Source organism: Suillus bovinus (genome assembly GCF_016758785.1).
Source record: "Suillus bovinus strain UH-Sbo-P2 chromosome Unknown EDB93scaffold_6, whole genome shotgun sequence".
In the NCBI taxonomy this organism is placed as follows: domain Eukaryota; kingdom Fungi; phylum Basidiomycota; class Agaricomycetes; order Boletales; family Suillaceae; genus Suillus; species Suillus bovinus.
The window spans coordinates 767,756-789,963 of record NW_024542062.1 but is presented as its reverse complement, the minus strand read 5'-3'; the positions used below and the strand labels follow the sequence as shown (position 1 = coordinate 789,963).

The 22,208-nt window shown below is 48.7% G+C and overlaps 7 protein-coding genes and 1 non-coding gene across 8 annotated transcripts; 5 read left to right on the top strand and 3 right to left on the bottom strand.

The window, feature by feature from the left end:
* Positions 1-1,652: 1,652 nt before the first annotated feature.
* Positions 1,653-2,794, top strand: EDB93DRAFT_1325807 (uncharacterized protein; the record flags this gene model as incomplete). The annotated part of the gene is made up of 2 exons (XM_041455040.1): positions 1,653-2,656; positions 2,708-2,794. A coding segment is annotated over one exon (946 nt), but the record flags the coding sequence as incomplete, so codon positions are not given.
* Positions 2,795-4,437: 1,643 nt separating this feature from the next.
* On the top strand, positions 4,438-4,509 carry EDB93DRAFT_t24. Its single transcript has one exon. It is a non-coding gene; the product is annotated as a tRNA-Asp (tRNA).
* A 488-nt stretch (positions 4,510-4,997) lies between these two features.
* On the top strand, positions 4,998-8,689 carry EDB93DRAFT_746936 (uncharacterized protein). Its single transcript, XM_041457320.1, has 6 exons — positions 4,998-5,034; positions 5,086-5,155; positions 5,208-8,054; positions 8,118-8,198; positions 8,255-8,335; positions 8,392-8,689. The coding sequence occupies exons 3-6, from the start codon at positions 5,217-5,219 to the stop codon at positions 8,524-8,526; spliced, it is 3,135 nt and encodes a 1,044-aa protein (XP_041311876.1). The 5' UTR covers positions 4,998-5,034; positions 5,086-5,155; positions 5,208-5,216; the 3' UTR covers positions 8,527-8,689.
* Positions 8,690-8,749: 60 nt separating this feature from the next.
* EDB93DRAFT_746882 (SRP54-type protein) lies at positions 8,750-12,061 on the bottom strand. Its single transcript, XM_041457319.1, has 13 exons — positions 11,599-12,061; positions 11,361-11,548; positions 11,053-11,304; positions 10,925-11,000; positions 10,715-10,874; positions 10,178-10,665; positions 9,875-10,130; positions 9,670-9,821; positions 9,555-9,616; positions 9,477-9,500; positions 9,241-9,426; positions 9,127-9,192; positions 8,750-9,070 (listed from the first exon to the last, which is right to left on the bottom strand). The coding sequence occupies exons 1-13, from the start codon at positions 11,627-11,629 to the stop codon at positions 9,008-9,010; spliced, it is 2,004 nt and encodes a 667-aa protein (XP_041311875.1). The 5' UTR covers positions 11,630-12,061; the 3' UTR covers positions 8,750-9,007.
* A 680-nt stretch (positions 12,062-12,741) lies between these two features.
* Positions 12,742-14,171, bottom strand: EDB93DRAFT_1301240 (uncharacterized protein; the record flags this gene model as incomplete). The annotated part of the gene is made up of 2 exons (XM_041454687.1): positions 12,742-14,010; positions 14,039-14,171. 2 exons carry the CDS (start codon positions 14,169-14,171, stop codon positions 13,034-13,036), a joined length of 1,110 nt encoding a protein of 369 aa, XP_041311874.1. The 3' UTR covers positions 12,742-13,033.
* A 531-nt stretch (positions 14,172-14,702) lies between these two features.
* EDB93DRAFT_1199925 (beta-lactamase-like protein) lies at positions 14,703-15,871 on the top strand (the record flags this gene model as incomplete). The annotated part of the gene is made up of 5 exons (XM_041450928.1): positions 14,703-14,915; positions 15,015-15,124; positions 15,194-15,303; positions 15,356-15,626; positions 15,676-15,871. 5 exons carry the CDS (start codon positions 14,703-14,705, stop codon positions 15,749-15,751), a joined length of 780 nt encoding a protein of 259 aa, XP_041311873.1. The 3' UTR covers positions 15,752-15,871.
* Position 15,872: 1 nt separating this feature from the next.
* EDB93DRAFT_1325803 (SFT2-domain-containing protein) lies at positions 15,873-16,984 on the bottom strand. Its single transcript, XM_041455039.1, has 9 exons — positions 16,934-16,984; positions 16,616-16,878; positions 16,555-16,566; positions 16,493-16,508; positions 16,383-16,438; positions 16,314-16,334; positions 16,175-16,264; positions 16,096-16,108; positions 15,873-16,040 (listed from the first exon to the last, which is right to left on the bottom strand). The coding sequence occupies exons 2-9, from the start codon at positions 16,748-16,750 to the stop codon at positions 15,943-15,945; spliced, it is 441 nt and encodes a 146-aa protein (XP_041311872.1). The 5' UTR covers positions 16,751-16,878; positions 16,934-16,984; the 3' UTR covers positions 15,873-15,942.
* Positions 16,952-22,171, top strand: EDB93DRAFT_746534 (uncharacterized protein). The gene is made up of 10 exons (XM_041457318.1): positions 16,952-17,513; positions 17,663-18,445; positions 18,503-18,853; positions 18,904-19,114; positions 19,163-20,243; positions 20,303-20,541; positions 20,601-20,855; positions 20,905-21,426; positions 21,480-21,575; positions 21,630-22,171. Exons 1-10 carry the CDS (start codon positions 17,179-17,181, stop codon positions 21,813-21,815), a joined length of 4,059 nt encoding a protein of 1,352 aa, XP_041311871.1. The 5' UTR covers positions 16,952-17,178; the 3' UTR covers positions 21,816-22,171.
* The last annotated feature ends 37 nt before the right edge of the window (positions 22,172-22,208 follow it).

The following is a 22,208-nucleotide window of genomic DNA, read 5'->3' as shown; positions in this document are numbered from 1 at the left end:
TGCGTCGCGCTTCCATTGCCGAGTTGATTATACACTATCATGATATCATGACGGCGTCGGAGACCCGATGGTATTGTGGTGTACTTATATTGACCTTGACATCCCTCGCCAGGACCGCCATGACTACAAGAAGCGGTTGCTGTGGGTGGAGTATAATATAGCTTGTATCAAGTGTTGAATCATTTGCCGCAGAAATTTCAAAACTCAATTTCGCTTTCCCGTAACGAGTCTGGCATGGGAGAAGATACTTTTAGCCATGGTTATGGAACGGCGGTACGTTGATCCCGCTCATTCTCAGTCACGATCCTGTGTAAGCACGCCGGCTTACCTGAGCTCCCATAATCAGTGCATATACCGTCTCTGATACTGAGAGCTATGTTTTCAGTATTTTGGTGTAACGGTCATGCACGGGCGGCGGTCTGACCAAGCTACATCCAGCTTCCTGTTGATAATGCACTTTTGGTGTACCAGATTTTGGCGGCATTGATACACACTTGATAATACCTTACACTGCGTTCTACCAGTGCTATGCAGCAGGCGGGGAGGATATAGTATTTATTGACCAATGCGCCGAACTTATATATGTTGATTTTTCAAACACGTGACTGACGCGCCGCGTAGCGATCGGCTCTGTTTATTGGTGCAAATAAGGTTTAAGTCTGAGGTATAAATGCCTCGTATTTGTCGTCGCACTGATATCCCTCAGTCAGTTCCGCCATTATCATTCCTTCACTCTGCCAGCATATCTTTACGATTTTCCATTCATTCGCCAATATGATCTCTACTACTACTTTGACCCATGCCGCCCGTGTTGCTCTCCAAGGCTATCTTACAGCCGCTTTCTTCAAAGAAATCGTCGTCGACCGCACTATTCAGGTCGTGTCCAGATCAGAGAAGGTCTCCATTAGTCTTGTTACATCCACTGTCCGCTCCTCGACAGCTGTCCTCCTTCTAGCCACCGCTAAAGCTGCGCAACAATTCCTCAGCGACGATCGCCAAGGCGTCCCCGCTCATAAGGACGCCGACGATACCGCCGAGCTCAACGCACCTTTTGCTGGCGACAGCATTTTGGATTCTACCTCAACAACCAAGACTTTTGGGGCACCAACTCAGCCATCCTCGTCGCGTGCGGTGACTGAATCAACTGAGCCTGCCTTTGACGGCCCCGCCGGAGGCTTGTCGACAATTGATTCTAACACAACGTTTATAGCCCGCGATGGTGACTTGGACAAGAACGTCTTCGACGACGACCTCGAGTGGCTTGCTGACGAAAGCACTTTCTGCCAGGTAAGAAATGGCGAGATTTTCTCTGAATTCTGTCGACTAATGTTTGAATCTATAGGACGACTGTCAGGCTACAACACAGTGCCTTGCAGACGACGAACGGGAACACATCTTGCACGCCGCATCTGACTCTCACACTATCAATAATCTAATCCGAAGAATGGCAGCTCTTTCTCTCGACCCTGTACTCTCTCATATTTCAACATACTCTCTTGACGATGTACCCTTATCACCATTTCTCTCGACGATGTATCCTCTCACGTTTCAACTATCTCTCTCGACAATGTACCCTCTCACATTTCAACTATATCTCTCGCAGATGTACCCTCTCAATGCGACTCTCACACTATCGACCTTCTTATAAGAAGGATGGCAGCTCTTTCTCTCGACGATGTACCGTCTTATATTTCAACTATTCCTCTCGACAATGTACCCTCTCACATTTCAACTATTTCTCTCGCCGATGTACCTTCTTGTCTGTCTCCTTCTCTCGACAATGTATCCTTCGACGATGTACCCTCTCATTTCTCAACTCTTTCTCTAGACCATGTACCCTCTCACTTGACTTCAATTCTATCTCTCGACAATGTATCCTTCGACGATGTACCCTCTTACCTCTCACCTCTTTCTTTGGACCATGTACCCTCCCACTTATCAACTCTTCGATCACATCTCGACAATGGTTCCCCTCCACCATCGAAATGTCAGCCTCAACGCAATGTAGTGCATGACCACGCTATCGACGACCTAGTTCGAAAAATGGTAGCTCTTTCTCTCGACAATGTTCCCTCTCGCTTATCAAAACTTCGGCCACATCTGCACGACCACGCTATCGACGTTCTGCTGCAACGATCAGAAACTCTCGCTCTTAACGACAACTACGCTATCGACACCGTAACTCTTGCTCTCGACGAAAACTCCACTATCAACATACTTGCTCTTGACGGCAACCACGCTATCGACGCTCTACTGCACAAATCAGACGCGCTGACTCTTAACAACCACGCTATTCAAGTTGACGCTCTACTGCACAGATCAGACGCTCATACTCTTGACGACAATGCCTCTCAGCCATGGAAACACATGTTACACGATAACACTGACGACAATTCCGGATACCAACACTTGCGCCGCCACTCTGCCAACACTCTATTCCGAAACATCAAATCTATCGATCCTCAGAATTTCAACTACGACAGACCCTACACGACAATGCTATCGACACCGTACTTCGAAATATGGAGCCTCCTATTCTTGACGATAACTCCCCAGTGTCCCCACAGTCGCCAAAACGTCAGACACAATACACCCTAACGCGACCACAGTATCGGCATGCTACCAGCTGCTGAACTCCACACGACGTCTGCGAATAGTGAGTGGCTTACTTATACTCTTACTCCTCTTACTGATATTATGGTGTCAGAAAATAAATGACACGTCGTTTACAACACGTCTGGTGTCAGGTTCCCTACGACCCAACACCTAGTGGCCTCCCTCGCTGTCCCCTACGACATGGAGTTATACCATCCACGAGGTTGAAGGCCCAGTACATACTACGCGCCAACCATATCAGCTCTTCGATGAGTCAGAGGTCCCCTACGACCATATCTCGACGACGCGTCAAACGACACAGCGACCTCCTTCATTGTCCCCTACGACCTGGAGTTATTCCCCAAGAAGTTGAAGGCCGCCGCCCACAGTCCGAGTCCCGCACATCCTAGTAAATCCAACAGACTGGATCTGGTTTCCTCTACTGTACAAACTACAAATTGTCTTCAATTTACTGTATTCTTTGTCGGTACGATCATGGACTGTCTACTTTCTTTAATTATGGACTCATTTCTGTGATCTACGTTGATTAAATTTATTGATATGTATTGTTTCCATTCATTTTTATGTATGCGGCACAACTCGACACTGCACTTTGAATTCAATCTTTTTGCGTATATACTGAAGACGAGATGTTCTTGAGATCCTCAACAATGTACCCTCTCACTTATCAACTCTTCCGCCAAAATCACATTCTATACGACTACGCTATCGACACCCTTGATCTATCTCAGCCTTCGAAGCCTCAGTCAACATGGCCCCACACGCCCTAGACTATTACACTATCTCCCACTTACCCAGAACTTTCGATAACGGGGATCATATCTACCGGTTACACGCATGCAAAATATAATTAAAGAACGGTTTGTTTGGGGCATATAGAGGGCAACTTTCGTGGCGTGTTCCGGTTTGTCAGCGTAGGCGCAGTCGAATTTGAGTGGAAAGGTCATAATAACGCGTGCACGTACATTATTGCGATATTTGCGCTATGTGCCAGGTATTATAGCCAAATAAGCCATGTACCTTTCTTTCCAGAAACACAATTCCTTTGCCACTGCGGAGCACTGATACCTGAGTGTACAGGCGCACGCTGCACGTTGGGTCAGCCCAAACTTCAAAGTAATCGTCTCGTCGTCGATCGAAATCGCTGCTACCTGTTCAGTCGTAAACATCAACCGCAGCATACTGAACGTTGCACAACAAATCAGGCCACTCGAAGGATGATCAACCCTTCCCATACAGCATTGCCTTTGCTCTTATCGTGGATCTGCTTTGCTGTCAGGGTAGGGATGTCGACACACCGGTCACGTATCAGTTTGAGAATGTCGTCATGCTGTAGTGTATGGCAGGGTTCACCGTCCGCATAAAGCATGAAACCACCCATCGGCACAAAGAAGCTGTTCTTCTGAGTCCAATCAGTCCATGTATAATCTAAAAATGCACATGAGTCAACGTTTATCTGAGCATGAAGCAGGCTTACCTTCAGATCGCTTAAAAAGCGATATATCGATGAGCGATACCTGATTTTTAGAAATAGTAACAATATTTGTACCAGGCTATTCCGGCCCAAAGGCTCAACACGAAGGGTTTGCGACCCGAAATATTGGTTTGAACCTGTGCAGGAACTCCAGGATGAAGCTTGATGCATTGATAGGCGGGTGGGTCACCGCAGCTCATAACACAGTTCGAACTGGTTCGACAATTCTGCCAGAATCGAAAGAAATGCGTCCATTGGGAACTTGCCATCAAGTTCAATGGAAGGAATGAACACCAAGGATTGATGACAGTGACTGTTTATATAATTTTGTTTTGGCACTTTTAATATCTCTGGTAGTATATCGGATAGTACACCCGCCTGTCACGCGGGAGAGCGGGGTTCGACTCCCCGCCAGAGAGATTTTTTTATGTCAATTTTAACAATTATGATCACCTTATCGTACGACTCACAATATGTTCTGGTCTTGTCTGGTCTACAGGCATTATAAGGCCACTGCAGAATGCTTTACATTTTATTACAAGGTCAATCCGATCCAAGTCATTAATATTAGTACTGTCCAAAATTAGTTTTCGACTTAGATCGGACTCCTACTGTCACGAACTGCCGCACATTTGCACAACTTGTATTTCTAAATTTTGCAAGTTACCAATAGCTCAGCGCATCGCGCGAGTCAAAGGCTGTGATGCTGGTCGTACCATTGGGCGGTTGCTCCGATGAGTGCAACCGGACGAGCGCCTAGTCGTTCAGGGTGACAGGGTCCTTCAAAGCGCCGCGGCGGCACCCCACCATCATCCAGGTTCTAATGAGCTTTTCATAGAATCAACAACTGAGTAAGTGGCATAGTTCGAATCTTCCGCCGCTCAGCTCATCACCGTTTTGCAGAATTGCTACGCCCAAACGTCGTTTCCTTGCAATCCGTCCTGGTAAGTTGCGAGGTACCCCTGCTTGTATGATCTTTAACTATCGTACTCCAGTAGTACTTCTCGACGTTCATTCCTTTTATCTGTATCATCATAATCAACATTCTTTTCCAAAGGAATCAACGTCAGTACAACCCATATCTTATTCCCCTCTTGTTCCCTGACGGTATAAACAGATCTTGGATATGTCTGAAGGAATCTGGGAGAAGTTTTCCCAGGTCGCCGTGAAGGGAGCTGAACATGACTCTCGTGAACGCCGGCCCCATCCGAAATGTTTGAAAGGGACCCGGGTGGTCCTTCTCAACCACATTCATGGATTATCAGACACCAAAGAGACGAATCGACTGATCTGGTTGCATGGCACAGCCGGCGTTGGAAAATCTGCTGTAGCGTTCACTGTAGCCGAAAGGATGAGAGGCCTGAAAATGACAGAGGAGACGAAAGAAGAAACGCGGCTCGGTGGAACATTCTTCTTCTCGCGCAAACACACGAAACGCCGCACGACTGGTTATTTCTTTATAACGCTTGCCTACCAGCTTGCCCAAAATTTTTCCAGCATTCAGACAGACGTGAACAGAGCTATCCTCAAGGACCCCACCCTTCTGGATCCCGAAAAGTCACTTCGCAAGCAGATGGAGGGGTTGTTTCTACAACCTCTGCGGAAGCTTCGTTACAGACTACAGAAGTGTCCTCCTTTGACGTTCGTTGTCGACGCCCTTGATGAATGCACACACGAATCCCCCAATGAATACTCATCCGAATTCAGGGATGAAGGCCAATCCGAAAGCGAGGTTACCGAACTCATCTCCCTGCTCGCCCAAGTTCTTCGCGATCCTGATCTTCCTTCCATCCACATTCTAGTCACGAGTCGTTCGGAAGCGCATATTTGTGAAGCCATGCAGAATGAAGACGTGCGCCCGTTGTTGTGCGAGATACCAGTGAAGATTTCTGGGGAGGGTGTTACTCCTATCATCTCCCTAGACGGCGCAGATGTTGATGAAGATATCTATCGATTCTTGGAGCATTCATTTGGAAAGCTACGAAGTCGCTCTCCTACCTTCTCGCAGCCAACGAAGGATCAAATCGAGAAGCTGGCAATCCGAGCGGGCAGACGTTTCATCGTAGCATCTACAATGATGAAATTTATTGATGATCGACACAACGATCCCGGTGACCGGCTTGAACTCATGCTCGAACTAACGAGTCAATTGCTTCCGGGAACGGAGGTGTACGAGTTATACGACCGTATCCTCTTCACATGCACTGATCCGAAGCTGGCTTACCTGTACATGTCCGTTGTTGCTGTCCTTATAGATCCTCTACCGATCTCACAAATCTCGGAACTTCTTGGCCCTGGTCAGGGCAGGGACGTCGAGAAGGTGCTGGTACAACTGCGGTCTGTCATAGATATTCCTCCCGACAACAGTCTCCCCGTGAATATCTATCACTCGTCCGTCCGTGACTATGTTTTTCATCGCTCAAACTGCAGTCTCTATAACACTTCACCCCACTCCCTGCTCGCACATTCTTCTCTCCGTTTAATGATACAAGAGCTCCCAGGTCGATCAGCCCTCTTGTATGCACTCTCAGCATTGAAAAAGCACAGTCAAGCTATGGAACCCCACGACCCCAAGAATCTAACACACTCACTATCTTTCATCGTCCAGCCGCCGGAGCCCATACAGGTGCTTGTAACTCTTCTATGGCTTCGGGGAAATCACAGTCCAGAGTTACAATTCTGGTTAGGCACTCAGGACGGGCGTGCGTGGCTGGAAGGTCAGGATGGGTGTGCATGGCTGCAGACTCAAGAAGGGAAAGGCTGGTTGCAAACCCAGATGGCGCAAAGCTGGCTAGATATCTCTAACCAGCTGCAGAATCAGCGCGGGCAAAACTCAGGCTCTATTGGTCAAACTGTATTGGCAAGAATACCATCGGTAGTTCTACAACACTCGCCGCAGACCCAGGATCTACAGCAGATACACAATTCCGAGGGGTCACAGCCGCTGACCGTGCACAAAACGCAGATACACTATCCCACGGGATTACGGAGCCAGTCTATGTGGGACCCGCTACCGACCCAACACAAGAAAACTTCATTCCCGATCCGGATTAGGAACAACAACTGGCTGCAGACCCAGGAGGGAAAGGACTGGGTGCAGAGCCATGTTGGGAAGGACTGGGTGCAGACCCAGGGAGGACAAGACTGGCTACAGACCGAGAGTGCGAAGGACTGGTTACAGACCTATGGAGGGATGTGCTGGGTGCAGACACATGGCATACCGGACTGGCTACAGACCCAGGGTGGGCGACAGTGGCTGCAGACCTTCGCTGGCCAAGACTGGCTGCAGACATTCGGCGGCCAAAACTGGCTGCAAAGCGAGTACGGCCAAGACTGGCTGCAGACCCACGATGGGCAAGACTGGCTGCCCACTCAGGGTGGGAACGACTGGCTGCAGACTCCGGGTGCGCGGGACTGGCTGAAAACCCCAGACGGGCGAGACTGGTTGCAGACGCCACAAGGTCAAATGTGGCGATTGACGACTGCTTGGGTGGCAATGGAGGAATTTTCGAACACATTAGAAGCGATAAAACAGTACATTATCATCCCGGAATTGTCTGCACAGCCAGCTTTTCGAGTCATTCGGCAGTTCAAGAGCTTGCCGGATTTCTTAATGTTTCCTGTATTCTTGGCATTAAGGCACCAGGATCATCCCACCACCTCTGCATTCACACAAGATCACCTCTCATCAGACATCGAGATTATCCATGCAATGAAGGCTTTTTCAAATTTCGCAAACGAAACACGCGAACGAAGTCAGTTATCTTCCAACGTTCTCAATTACGCATGTCAAAACTGGGCCGTCCATATCTCGCAAGCTCCGAAGCCATGGAACGGGAAACTCGCCCATATATTCAAGTCTTTCTGGGATAATCATCTCCCCAACTGGCTCGAAAGACAGTGGTGTGTGAAGGATCTGCAGTCTTGCCTGACTATCTTAGCTGAAAGCGAGAAGCTTGCAAAGGTGCGTGTGCAGTGTGATCACGATGATTTCCTCCTTGACTGGCAAGCTAACCTACACATACAGGAACACCTTCTCCAAACCCCGGATCATCTTAATAATCAGTCTGAAATTGTTGGGTTTTTCGAAGGTAAGAAACCTGCAAAGGTACGTGTGTTCACAATAGGATTCTCCTATACTCGCAAGTTGACCTATGCAACCAGGAACATCTTCTCCGAAACCCAGGCCATCTCAGTGACCACTCCGAAGCTGTCGGGGTCTCCGAAGGCGAGAAACCTGCAAAGGTCCGTGTGCTCACAATGGTTTCCTCCTAGACCCGCAAGTTGACCTACCGACACAGGAATTTCTTCTCCAAATCCCAGGTCATCTCGATGACCAATCTGAAGCTATCGGATTTACGCAGCATATCGTACTGTCTTGCATCGTCTTCCTTATCGCCTTTCTTATCACCTTTCGTTGCATGTTCGAATCTTAAACAATGCGATAAGTCGTGTAAGGCCGCATGTATCGCAGAGCCCGCTACTTATTTCTATCATATTTCTTCAATTATCTTGCTTCATAGATTGTCCGTACTATATATTGATACTGTTGTACTTTTTGAGTTTGTCACTTGCAAGATGAAGCTATATGTAACCCAATTGCCATTTTGCGGTACGTCTAAATTCCATGTAGTCGGGGTGAACCTCGATGCCATCACAGGAATTGTAAAAACGAATAAATTAATGAATGTAGTCAGTAGACCTGAATCAGAATAGGTATATAGCACAGGGGTTGTCGGACAGCATCGGTGACCGCTACATAGTACCTACGGGGTCTCTCGAGCTGATGCATGAAGAAAAAAGATTGAGTTTCGACTCATCACAAAGCTAGCGTACGTTTGCCAGCCGCATCATTTTTCGACACTGGTATTCATCCAATATAGAGAGCAAGTAGATAGCAAAATTATATCAAATATATCAATCGCTTAGTATCGCCTGTACAACGTTCGCAACTCTCAGCTGGCGGAGGTCCGTATATGTCTGTTGAAGTAGTCAGAATGCGAGCTATGCATTAGGGAGAGAGATCAAAAACAAACCTGACCACATCCGACAAAAATAATTGGCTGGCCTGTCACATATGTCATCGAGAGCGCCGCACCAACCTATGCAGAAGCGTTAGATGTCATTGCCGCGACAAGTAAACCACGCACCTTGTCATCCACTGTGTCCCATTTGGTCACTAGCATACCGTCGATGCCACGCCCTTTGCCTGAGCCGGATGCAGACGAGAAGTCGCGAAGGGCGCGGTCGAACTTAGTAAGCTGGTCGACTGCCTCATTGCCAACGAGCGCCTCGCCAACAAAGATGATCTTGTCTGGGTTATTCGCAGAGACAAGCTGTGGAGTTTATTAGCGGAGTTCCAAGAAGCTTAAACTGCGTATCATACCTTAGCAAGTGCACGCATAAGGGGCTAGCAGAAAATGATCCATCAGGATCGTGACAATGATAGTACTGGGTTGCGTACCTCGTTGTCTTGCATGCGCCCAGCTGTGTCGATTAAGACGACATCAAAGTCGTTATCTTTGGCTGAGTATAGATTGGTGAGTTGAAAATGCACTTCGAATATAAAAATTCCGTACCATATGCGATGGCTTCTTTGGCGATGCCCGCAGCATCCTTCCCATACCCTTTCTCATAAAGCTCGACACGGCCTTTGCTATTCGTTGCGCCGTTGACGCCAAGCATAGAAAGATTGCGCACATGTACGCGAAGCTGTTCGACCGCGCCGCTCCTACACGGGTTGGTCAGAATCAGTGCAACTGATATTACTAACCAAGCTCTTACCGGAAAGTGTCACAGGCTGCAATAAGCACTCGCATACCATTCTGGATGAGCCAGAAACAGACTTTCGATAAGTTTGTGCTCTTTCCTACGCCGTTCACACCCACAAAGGTGATGCTATAGGGCATCCTTTGTTGAGCGGAAGGTAGTGGAGAAGAAAGTTTAGTCCTAATCGACAACAACAGGTCAGTTGAGGTCTTTGGCGTTAGAATACGCGTGAGCGAGGACGACAGTGCTGTCCGAACTGCATTGCTGGTGGCTGAAGTTACATCAGAACGAGAGTTCAGGATGCAAAACGCGACATACTTTGGAATCCTCCCACTTTCTTCCCCACAAGAGTCTCACCGACACCTTCGCAGACCTTGTCCGCAATTTCCATGGCGACATTTTTCTTCATAAGGTGTTGTTTCATCCCCTCCAATACAGGCTTCAAGTCCTGTTCGGTTAAAACTTTGGAGCCTGTCAAACGTGAGAACAAAGAACTCAGAGCGCCCAATGAGCCTGTTGGCTGCTTTGCGCCCTCGTTCTTCAAAGCACGAGTGATAGCACCATTCGCCTCATCGTCCCTTCCACCAAAGTCCCAATCTTTGACCTCATATAAACCATCCCTTGTCCTAGTTCCGAGAGAAGCTTTGTCTACGAGGGCTTGCAGGTCGTGCGATAAATGACCATTTGTGCCGGAGTCAGGCTTGTCGATGCTAAAGTCTAAAGATGCCATTTCTGTTTCGGACGGGGCGGAATCACCCCATTTCCGCTGAGCCTTTCCTTTCGCCCTTTTGCTCGTTGACTCGGAGCTGTGTGATGTAAAACACTGATTTAAACTAAAATGAGTTGTGCACTCACTCTGAAGCTGGCATGCTGTCCCAGCCACTTCCCGAGTCCACCCTCGTCGCACCTCGTCCTCCCCTCCGGCCACCCCGGCCACGCAGTCTATTCTTGAGTGCTTGTACGTTCCGAGCTATCTGTTGCTCATCCTGCACTGCAATCGACGATTCGGAAGGAACTGAAGATCGCTTGAGGATATATCCGTGACGTATTGGATGGAAAACTCACCCGTACTGAGGTCATCGGAAGGAGGACTGGAGTCGGGCAGAGCTGGAGCCACTTGTCTATAGCGAGACTTCCGCTCCTGCAGACTTGGTGTGAACAAGTATGACATATGTGGGAGAACAAGAACGCACCTGGGCAGCTTTGTCTTCGAATCCCTTCAAGAGCTTGTCGAAGACACCATCCCAGCCTTCAAACGCTTTTGCAAAGTTCCACGCTTTGAGAGAGTCGCGCGCAGCAGCTGACACGAGTTTCCCGCTTTTTATTGCGTGCAGCGAAGCAACGAAAGTAGCCAGGAATGGCTCGAATAGTTTTATAAACAGTGCTTTAAGCGCAGCTAGGAGATCATCCACATAAGTTAGTTGAAGGATGCGGTGATATGCAACCTGCATTTATGAATGTTAGTCGAAAGTTACTCCAGCAGTATGAACAGCGGACGTACCACAAAAATTAGCTCTAGATCATTAAAGAATGTCCACTTCACTGCATATCCATCCTTCTCGTATTTCTCCTCAGCTGTCCGCCCTTCGATTAAGGCTTCACGTATGAGAGAATTTACGGGAGACGAGGGAGAAGAAGCCAAGTGAGATGCTTCTGGGGTAAAGGAACGTGACCATAACACAATACCTCCTGTAACTAATGGTGAGGTTCATCTGATTCAAAGCAATTATTAGACCGACCTTTGTGCGAGATTGAACAGTGGTCCAGCATGGTCGAAAGTGATCATACGACTACGAGTCTGACACGGCATCATAACTGCAATTGATGACATAAGCCAGGTTTAGCTTGGCGTTGAGAAATGGACTTTGGCCCCCGCCTCGATGCACAGTTTGCAAGCCTCGCCTAGCTCACTGCATAATAGCAGTCAAGCAGCCACGACGACAGCCTAGAATTCTCTGATGGTTCAATCTAAACGGCGGATAAAATGCAACCTGAAGTCGGTCTATTTTTCTGCTTGTAACTAGTCTGCCGCTTGTAATATTTTTGTCACTGACGTTCTCATGGTCCGCAGTACCTGCAGACAATGGAACCTTTTGAGTTTCAGAGGCTATCTCTACTATGCAGTGCGCTCTTTTGCCTTTAATTGTTCGTAGACTTGATTTTTGAACGCTTCATGTAACGACCTAGCCAGTGCGCATCCTTCCTATGCACCGCTAGTTTCCGAGGTCGATAGTTATTGTCCGACGACTCTATGCGGACGCTAACCAAACACCGGCAAGTTCACTCTTTTCCTCTAACCTACGAGCTCGTTTGCACTTGCTCATTCCAACATCCATTGGCAGGACTCCATGTCATCGAGGTCAGCCACAGATAACAGCATAAGGTGCTGATGTCGATTGGACCTCCGCAGGCACCATCGCCATGATACGGCGGTGCCACGGGCTGATGTATCATCCACGGGCCCATTCTTGGCTTTCACTGCGCCGCACTGCCATGCTGGAACGTAGGACTGACAGCTATGGACTTTTCTTTGCATAATTGGATAGGACAACCGTGCTATAACCCGTTTTAGGAACCGTAGTCACAGCGAGTTACTGAAGTAGCTCCTTCTGTTGATCGAATCTCAGGGAGAAGATGAAGTGCTTCGTCGCCCGATTTTATCAACATCGCTGTCGTGTGGTCATAGGTAGCGGAAATCATAATGTATCTTCCGCTGCTTACTATGACCATTCGATGACAGATGAGGGGTCACGCGATACAAACCAAGCGGAATATGTAGAAAGAGTTGCCTTTATGAATATCGCTATCGTATGGCCACGAAGTGGCATAGATTACATTGACATTGAATCAACGCCACTTTACCGTGACCATACGATAGGACATGAAGTGGCAAATTTGTTTCGGGCATTTAAATTCCTGTACATACATGTCTCCTGGAGGCGATGAAGATGCTTCCACAGTTCATGAGCGTATGCCCTATGGATGTATGTCGTACTTTGGTGACACCGGGGTAACAAACGCTGCAAACTAAAGAACAGCAGACTTTAGTTCGCCACGCATAACCTCCGAAATTTGATTACCAGTAATCCTCGAGTTGGATACTATGTACCAAATATCAAAAATCCGACTCGGACATAAAAGTTCAGCAAATATACATGAAGAATAGCAATAATATTAAACCTTCCTCCCACTCCCAACGTCCACACTACGTCGTACAGGTCTCAACGGGGGTAAAGGCTGTGTGCTCGCACCGTTCCGAACAGAATCTGGTAGTGAGCGCATCATCGGGGCAACGGAGAGCTTCCACAGATCAGCATACGAGTTCTGCAGGGTATCCACTGCGTGAGAAGGCTCCATGGGGTACGTGTTTTGCATCAAGGGTGCATAGTTGGTGTTTGTAGGAAGGGGGGATATAGATCTATAGTCTTTCCGAATGTCGAATTTTCCTGCGTCACGGGACCAGAACTCTTGTGAGCTGCCGATGCTGGATACCCTATGCGCAGTGTTGCCCATTGTCGTGAATTCATTCGAACCCTGCTGACTTGAGCGCCGAAGAGGCTGCAACGGCTTTTCTACACTGTAACGCACGGATTGCTCATCTGATCCTCCCATCCTCATCCCATCTAGGAGTTTCATATCCGACATGGCAGGACTCGTGTAATATGAGTCTTGCTGCAGTGGTAGGGGAACTTGATTATGTGACCATGAGGGTACGATTTCTACGCCGGAATCTAAGCGAAGGACGGGCAACTCGCCGCGTTTGATGGTTTCTGCGAATTCGGAGGACGGTGCGATGTGTTTTTTGCGTCGACGGCGGAGGATGAGGCCAAGGATGAGCAATACGACGACGACGACTCCACCGATGACGCCGCCTGCTATGGCGCCGGTGTTGATATGTGTGGACGAAGTTGCCGATGAACTAGTCGTAGTTTCCGATGTTGTTGTTGTTGCCTCAGCTGCTGAAGATGATGTGATTTGTTCAGCAAAAGATTGGGGTGATGTCGATGAGATCGCCGCGGTGGCAGATGTTGGAGGCAGAACTGCAAGGGACTCAACAGTATTTGATGTAGAAGAAGCCGGGTATGTAACAGAAGACCCGGTGATGTCGGATGTATAAGAGGTACCGAGGGTGTCAGATGTATAAGAGGTACCTGAGGGTGTCAGATGTATAAGAGGTACTGAGGTTATCGAATGTAGAAGAGGTCCCGGTGGGTTCTGGGGTGGTAGCGGGTGATGAAGTGGCAGTACCAGTGCTGGCGTTTGGAGAAGAGATGACGACCCCTGGCGGGAGATTATGGGTGGACTTAGCCATCTTTCACTGCAGAGTCGACAACGACGAGTTAATGGCGCGCGAATACGCTGCTAAAACCCAACCCATATTTAACACCCATTCAAGGACACCGAACGAACACTTACAATCGACAAAGACCAGCACGAGTATAAGCACCACCCTGCATCCAAGATCCTCAGAACCCCAGGAGGCTGGTGGGAGGAAGAAACGAGCAGCACTAGGGCGATCAAAAAATAAGCAAGAAGACCAAAAAGAGCGCCCAAGGGAAGTAAAAACAACTTTTGACATGTGAGAGTGGCCCAGCTCCATCACATCAGACGTTTATCGGAGGCGGTGCACTAGATTCAGATGCGAGGTGGCCGGTGCCACGCGTGATCAACCTGTTACAAACGCTCCAGTACCAAGGCTAAGAATAAGCAACCGTTGGAGTTCCGCAAGTGCATCAGTTTTGCGGTGAGCTGACATATGCTTTCCGTCGCTTTCCGCAGTAGTAGCCGAACACTTATTGGTCACGGTATCCGGGCTTTTGCATCCACTGTTAAAGCGTACAAGATGAAAGTCGTACCCGTTCTCGTCAGCGCAGATAATTATGCGTATCTCCTCATCGACGAGCCAAGCAGGAAGGCGGCAGTGGTGGATGTATTAGATGTGGAGAAGGTGCGGGCTGTAGCAGAAAAGGAGGGTGTGGACATTGTGGCTGGCATCACGACGCATCACCATCAAGACCATAGTGGTGGAAACAAGGCGTGTTTGTTTCCTACATCAGTGATGTACTGGCCACTAACGTTTTAAACATCATACCAGACACTGGTGCGTAACGTGCCAGATAGGTACGATTGATGGTTCACCCTCATTCCACGCAAGGTTTCCACATATCCGAGCATCCCCGTTTATGGAGGCTTTGATGTGCCTTCTAAAACTCATCTCGTTGAGGACGGTGGCGAGTTTACTGTTGGTGATAATATACACGTTCGGTGGGTCCATTGGACTTCCCCTGTTTACTTTCATAGTTAACTTCAACGTTGACCGGGGGATCGCCACAGGTGCTTGGCAACCCCGTGCCACACTAGGGATTCAATTTGCTTCCATGTCACGGACACATCTAACAAGTCTCAGTCTGGCGGTGTGTTCACTGGTGACACCCTCTTTTTAGGTATGTATGCGGTAGTAGTCTCGTCACTCGTCGCATTCTTGACACCCCCCAGGCGGGTGCGGTCGTTTCTTCGAAGGGACGGCAGAGCAGATGCATGCCTCCCTTTCGAAACTAGCAACGCTCCCAGACGACACGGTCGTTTACAATGGCCACGAATATACAGCTGGCAATGTTGCGTTCGCCAAAATTATCGAGCCTGAGAACCCAGCTATTGGCAGGCTTTTCAAGCTTGCACAAGAGAATAAGGTTACTACTGGTCTGTCGACTATCGGTGATGAGAAGCAGTGGAATGTGTTTATGCGTTTGGATAAAGATGTGATACAGTACGTGGTGTTTGTTGGTCATAGCCATAACGCTGATTTTTTTGTATAGGCGGGCTACTGGTGCAGAGGAACCTGGTGCAGTTATGAACAAGTTGCGTGAACTGAAGAATAACTTTAGGGGGTGAGGGAGTACGATCATGTGATTCGAGCCGACTGAATAGGGTTAGAGCAAGGCTCTAGTGCGGGTAGTAAGAACAGCATAGTGTTCATTGATTATCTGGCTAATGGAATGAACTCAACAAATGTATTGATATGGCATTGCAAAGCAGTGGGACATGAGGCGTTACTTATGATGGTTTCGTAAACATACGTATAATTAACTCATTCCGACGAGTTTGAGCACTGCTGATCGGGCGTATGGAATGTATGATAGGTTATACCAGGTGTAGGCGAGGTATTCGATGATGACGAAAACTGATGAGATCAAAACGTTTAGGGAATCGGCAAGTTGCAGAGTTCTAGGGCTTACTGATGCAAAGTACCTGGGAGATAAGGGTTAAGGGTCAGTATAGTCTGGTAGTCTAAGGTACAGGAAAGGGAGGACGAACCTCGTTCTTAAGTACGAAGGCACCGACAAAGACGAGGCCTACTGAGCCGAGGAATACGACTGTGGCGATGATTCGTACGGGTTTGAACATCTACGCGGAAGGTGTTTGAGTTGTGCTAGGCGGAGGATATCAAACGTACTAGCTTAATTTGGGAAGCAAACTAGGAAACGTTAGTGTCAGTGGTGGAGATAAGGAGAGGGGAACTGACTCCAATGACAAAACCGGTGCCGATGAGAGACACCAAGATACCAATAGTGTACAACACTTTTGACAGAGGTTGTCATAATGGTATTTGAATGAAGAATGAGTGAAACGGACCTGCAAAACTACCGAGCTGACCCAAGAAAAGCAATATACTGCCTAGTAAACTAAGGGCAAACCCAATGATGAGACTGGGGAAGGTTCAGCTACGAATGATGAATGAAGAGTTAGGGTGCGCACCAGCCAACTGAAGCCGTATAATCTTTGTGTACGAGTTAAGCCGAGGAACTTGAAAGCAGAGTCGCCCTCGAAGAACTGAGTTTCGGGGATCATACCACCCGCGGATTCGAGGTTGAACCATCCTTTGGAGGGCATTTTGGATTTAGGATGGGATCGAGGTTGAAGGTTAGACAAGCGCAGCTTTTCCACGGTCAAAGCCTACCATAGGAACCAATCTCCTGTAGTACAGTAGTACGTGGATAGGCTTCATATATATTATTTACCTTGCTCTTCCTGTAGTACAGTAGTACGTGGATAGGCTTCATATATATTATTTACCTTGCTCTTCCTGTAGTAAATACTTTTCACCAAATCTAACATCACCCATTGAACATCACATGAAGAATATTTTCATTGGTACAGTCGGAATGGTACGACGAGACTAGTACATAAGTGCTAGAGGCTATGCTTGAAGCTTATGGAGTTGGTGTTTATTTGGATTACGCGCCTCGTGTGTTCAACGAGGCCAACTGAGTTGAGTTTTTTTTTGTTCGACAAACGATTCTCTTCTAGCTGGGTTGATAATGGAACAGTCCAATCTTCATGACAAGCTTTTCTCAAGAGGCAGCGCAACTCCTCCTCCTCCAACTTATCTTGATTCATTGTTTCAACCTATCACATCTCACGGAAATTCTGCCCCTGCTACTCCAAGCATGGACGATACTTCAGCTCCAGCTGTCTCTACATCTCCAGCTGATAGACAGAGCGCTCTCCTTTCCTTGTTATATCCTGCTGCAACTTCAATACCTGCTATCAGACCTCTTCAACAGTCTCCTCCTGCTTCCTCTATAAGATCAGGTCAATCACCTTCGAATAACAGTGAAACTCAAGGAAAGATCCTCCTAGAACAGCTCATGGGGTCAGTCAACTTTCATTCTCGCCTCACTTCATACACGAGGCCACTTTTAAATTCCTTTTATTCCATTTCTTTTCATTCCGCTTTCCATTTCTTCCTACCATGACCTCTTGGGATTTCCTTGATACATTTTATGCTGATCTTTATGATAGTACCGCTCCTCGCTCAAATTTCTCAGAGCCTGCTCCGCAACCAATGTCGACTTTGCCCCCTGCCGCTAGTCCCCAGTTTCAGTCTTCCATGGCACAGTCCTCCATGACCCAGTCTTCTATCGGAGACCCCTACCATCTCAATGAGGGCCCTTACATCCAGCAGGAGCAGCCAAGGGATACACAACCAGTCCCCCAGCCCCAACAGCTCACCCCCTCTCCCCGCAAGTCCATGTTCGAGTTTGTTTCTCCTTTCGATGCCCTTGACTCTACCTCCACCGTCAAGAAGAAACCTGTTATAGCAGGTCCTGCAAGTGCATCCAGCACAAACGAGGATTCCTGGACATCCGCTTCCCTAGGTTCTCTCAACGACCCAAAGCGCAAGTCTGTTGAGAACCTAATGGACCAGTTGACCAGGTCCCAGCAGTCCCACCACTCTGCACAGCCTCCATCTCCTACCTATGACCCTTATAGCACTACAGACGAGTATTCCCAGGTGGAATCACAGCCGACCCCTCAGCAGCAACCCCTCCAACCTCGTACTATGCCCCCGCCCCCTCCTCTTCCTCCAAAGCCGGGCCGTGTGTCACCCCCAAGGGGCTCTCCCCCCAAGCCTGCTCCACAGCAGCCGCGTCCACAGCCACGGCCGGTTGAGTCACCTCTCGGTCAGTCTCCTATCCCACCTGCGAGGCGAGACAAGGATGGATCACCCGGTCCTCGCAACACCTGGAAGAATGAATCCAGGGCCAAAGGCGCTGTCAAGGGAAAGCCACAGACGAGTCCAAGGCAAGCTTTCCATATTTTAACATGTGCCTGTACTCACTTGCGCTCATTCTTTCTTAGCTCGCAACCACAAACTATCGTATTCGATGTATCACAGCCGCTGGACGACGTGCAGGCCCCTAGGGATGCCGTCAAATCTACTGCGATTGCTTTAGTCAAGCAGGACTCTGTGTTCTTGCCTGGTACGACCATTGGTGCTACTCATTGGATTGCGTATGCCATGACCAAGGGTCGTGTCCGTGTCATCTCGCGGTCGAGCGGTGATCGCACTCTGCTTCAGCTGCCGACAGTCTTTGCACCTTCCACCTCAGTCATTGATATGGCTGTGTATGGTAATAGGCTGGCAGGTGTCACCTCCGATGGCGGCTTTGTCGTGTGGGAACTACCCGAGGTCATCACTGATGATGTACCGTAGGTGTCTTAGGGCTTAGCACATACGTCTGTTCTAATTATATTTACAGCGGGCGACTCTTGTTGTGCATCATCCCCAGCGCTGACGCTGACCCTCTTCATTCCGTCAAATGGCACCCAAAGCAACCCGACACTCTGGCAGTGGCTTCGGAGACCAAAATGTATTTACTTGATCTAGCAGACGCTGCGCGTACTTTTAGAGGAGAGCCTTTGCCACAAGTTGAATTGAACCGTATCTCTCAAGTATTTTCCGTGCCATCGGTCAGTCCTATTGCTTCTTTGTTTGTGTGTTCTCATCCTTCGTAACAGCGCTTGGTCGCGTTTGATTTTGATGTTCCCCATTTTGCACTGGCTACTATTTCCGAGGACTCCACTCTTACTCTGTGGAACGTCCATGACAAGATGCCTTTCTGGACCCACCGGGTTCGCGGCGACGACGTCCCATCGTCTTTGACATTCATCGACGACGGCATTGTCATCGGGAGGAAGAACGGTACAGTGTTCCAGCTTCTCTCCGTCATCACCAAGAACGTTCTTTCCACATTCAAATTCGTCAACGGAAACAAAGAAGATCCTGACATGTTCGGACACGTCAACTACGACTCCCGGATCCAGACGCTCTGGGTTGCCAACAATCGGCGCGACAGTCTCATCTCCCTGCGCATCGGGTTCGATGTCAGCGCTTCGTCTTCGGGCGAACTCGTTCGCGGCGGGTTCTTCGAGCAAGTCGTTGAGTTCTCTGGTCCGAAACCGACCATCCACTTCGTGATACTCTCAGCAGACGCGGACCCCACAGGCGACGAAGCGCACGCTGCATGTGTCGCTGCTAAACTCCCCCCGGGAGACCTCGCACTTGTCGCATTCTCTGTGCATTCCACTGGTGTCGATCAGGTGCTGATCAGGAAAGAGTGGTATGATACGGCTGTGTTGAACGCTCCTGGAAAGTTCCCACCTTATATGCCTGCGGCCCCCGTGGAAGTAAAGGGTACAGGGCGTCAGATGCCTCCTGCGCCTGTGAATATTAGCGGGCCTGGGCCTGCTCCTGTGCCAACCACACAGCCCTCTGGGTCCGGGTCTGGAAGTATAATCCCACCTCGTACACTCCGAACCCCTCCTTCTGAAGAACTCGAGGGCGATATCGCGCGCGATGAAGTCCGTACACATGAAGGCAAGGGGAAGAACGTCCGAGGGAAGAACGTGGCGTTCAGGGATCGCGAAGCTGCGAATCTGAACTTGAAGGAAGCGGAGAAATTAGCCAGCTTCAAGGGTGATGCGGGCGCTAGTGTTGACAATGGAATTGCAATAGTCGTCACCAAGGAGATCAAAAAGAGCGAGGAGAGTTTGCATACGCGTATTGGACGGTTGATTGGGAAGGAGATGGATAAGCAACGTAAGTGGCTGATGTGCCTTTTCCGGTGTTTTGACGTTGATCTTGGTTTTGGTTCCCAGACCAACGGATGGAAGAAGCGCGCGTTCAAGAGCAGGCTGAGGATTTCAATCGACAGGAGAAAATTCTGAAGCTGATATCGACGGAGCTTACAAGAAATACGACGAGGGTTGTTGAGATGGCTGTTAAAGCTGAAGTCCAGAATTCCGTGTTGCCTGCGCTAGAGCATATTACGAGGACCGAAGTTCGGGCTGCTCTTAATGAGCATGTTGGGAGGGGGTTGACGGAGTTTATCCAGAATGTACGTTGTGATCCTCTCGGTTTTTGGTTCTGACTTTAACGTTTGTTGGGTGTGCGCAGAGCCTTCCGAATGAGATTGAGAAGCTACTTTTACGCCCTGATATCTCGAGCCATTTCGCTAGTATCCTCTCTACGAATTTGAACCCTCTCATCGAGCGGTACATCAAGGACGCTGTCACGAAGAATATTATCCCTACATACTCGCAGCAGACCTCGGCTATGCATCAGGATATCCTTCGGGAGATGAGGGCAGAGATTTTGAATGTCAAGAAGGATTCTATGTCATGGCAGACAGAAGCTGCACGGAGCCAGGAGGTAAGTGGGGTTTCTCTCAAAAATTAGTTTGTTCTCATGAATTGGGCAGTCCTTGATCAGGGATCTCGAGCATTCCGTCAGGATGTTGTCCGACCAAGTCAAGTTCTTATCGCTGAACTCGACTGCCAATCATCGGATAGCAACTGGCAGTTCTCCCGTTCCTAGCGTCTCAAACATGAGTTCTATGAGTCAAGGCATGCATCGCTCCCAGAACCTCCCTCCTGCAACCACGCAGGCCCCAGTATATGCCTCTCAATCCCTCGGTTCGTTCTCCCAACAACCACAGCCGCCGCAGATGCACGCACACGCTACTTGGTACCCTTCAACGATCGCTGCGCCTCAAGCATCTCACCCCATCGCGCCTCCCCAACCCCCTCCCCCACCACCGCTGTCCCAGCGGTCTCCTCCCGCTCAGCATGATGCGTGGGAGGATACGTATATGGCGGTTCTGGGTACACAGGATCCGAAGCAGTTGAGGGAGCTTCTTGCGAGGTCGAGTCCAGAGGTTGTGATGCCTATGGATCGGAAGGGGCCGTTGTCTATGGCCGTTATTTTGTCAATTTTGCACCGGGTGCGTATTTCTTGGAACTTCTTTGTTGATTGGTTCTGATTTTTATTTATTAGCTGGCTACTATAATTGCTGAGACGCCTCCTGTGGACGAAGCTTTCAAGTCGTCTTTGTGGTGGATGCAACGCACTGCTACTGTTTTGAACATCAATGTATGTCCCTGTGTATTGTGCGACTGAGGTACTGATGTTTTTTTTGGACTTTAGGAACCTCTAATCGCACCATACGTTGCGCGGGTAGTTCCAAATGTGAAGGCTACGCTGAATACTACCAAGCAGCGATTAACGATTCTCCCTGGCGGGCCCCAGACGATGGATGCGGCACGGACTATCTCTGAGATTCTGGATATTCTGGGTCGGAAGAGTGCGTCTACGCCGCAGGGGGGTCTTTGAGGTTTGATTTTTGTTTCTGAGGGTTGTCGTGAAGGCTGCCCTATTCTCATGCAAATAAAAACATGAAAACATACTCCAACGCGATGCACGCCACCCCACCATTCCTTTTACTCCGTTTCTTTTCCCCAGCGATGATGATGAATGTTACGAATGCTGTTAGACTCATGAAATTTCTCTTCCGCATGTCTTTTTTGCTTTGGTACTGAGTCTACTACTGACTGTTTGACTGCTTTCGATGATACTATCATACATACTCTGTGTTTCGTTTGTAGTAGTGCAGATTTGAATCACATGTTATGGTAATTCTCTTCGAACGTAATTACTTTCCTTGGTATCAAACCTAATTTTCAATGCGGCCATGCCACTAGTACTCATTTGTTCCTTGTTCCGAGA

Bases quoted from the DNA above. Each gene is read 5' to 3' on its own strand.
- EDB93DRAFT_746936 (XM_041457320.1), top strand. From the start codon at position 5,217: ATGTCTGAAGGAATCTGGGAGAAGTTTTCCCAGGTCGCCGTGAAGGGA. The intron at 8,199-8,254 runs GTACGTGTGTTC...CTATGCAACCAG, and splicing joins AAGGTAAGAAACCTGCAAAG to GAACATCTTCTCCGAAACCC. The intron at 8,336-8,391 runs GTCCGTGTGCTC...CTACCGACACAG, and splicing joins AAGGCGAGAAACCTGCAAAG to GAATTTCTTCTCCAAATCCC.
- EDB93DRAFT_1325803 (XM_041455039.1), bottom strand. From the start codon at position 16,750: ATGCCCTCCAAAGGATGGTTCAACCTCGAATCCGCGGGTGGTATGATC. The intron at 16,335-16,382 runs GTCAGTTCCCCT...AACGTTTCCTAG, and splicing joins GCACCGGTTTTGTCATTGGA to TTTGCTTCCCAAATTAAGCT. The intron at 16,265-16,313 runs GTACGTTTGATA...CCTTCCGCGTAG, and splicing joins TTGCTTCCCAAATTAAGCTA to ATGTTCAAACCCGTACGAAT.
- EDB93DRAFT_746882 (XM_041457319.1), bottom strand. From the start codon at position 11,629: ATGCTGGACCACTGTTCAATCTCGCACAAAG. The intron at 9,501-9,554 runs GTACGCAACCCA...ATTTTCTGCTAG, and splicing joins GGCGCATGCAAGACAACGAG to CCCCTTATGCGTGCACTTGC. The intron at 9,193-9,240 runs GTGCGTGGTTTA...GCTTCTGCATAG, and splicing joins GGGACACAGTGGATGACAAG to GTTGGTGCGGCGCTCTCGAT.
- EDB93DRAFT_746534 (XM_041457318.1), top strand. From the start codon at position 17,179: ATGGAACAGTCCAATCTTCATGACAAGCTTTTCTCAAGAGGCAGCGCA. The intron at 18,446-18,502 runs GCAAGCTTTCCA...ATTCTTTCTTAG, and splicing joins AAGCCACAGACGAGTCCAAG to CTCGCAACCACAAACTATCG. The intron at 20,856-20,904 runs GTAAGTGGGGTT...TGAATTGGGCAG, and splicing joins AAGCTGCACGGAGCCAGGAG to TCCTTGATCAGGGATCTCGA.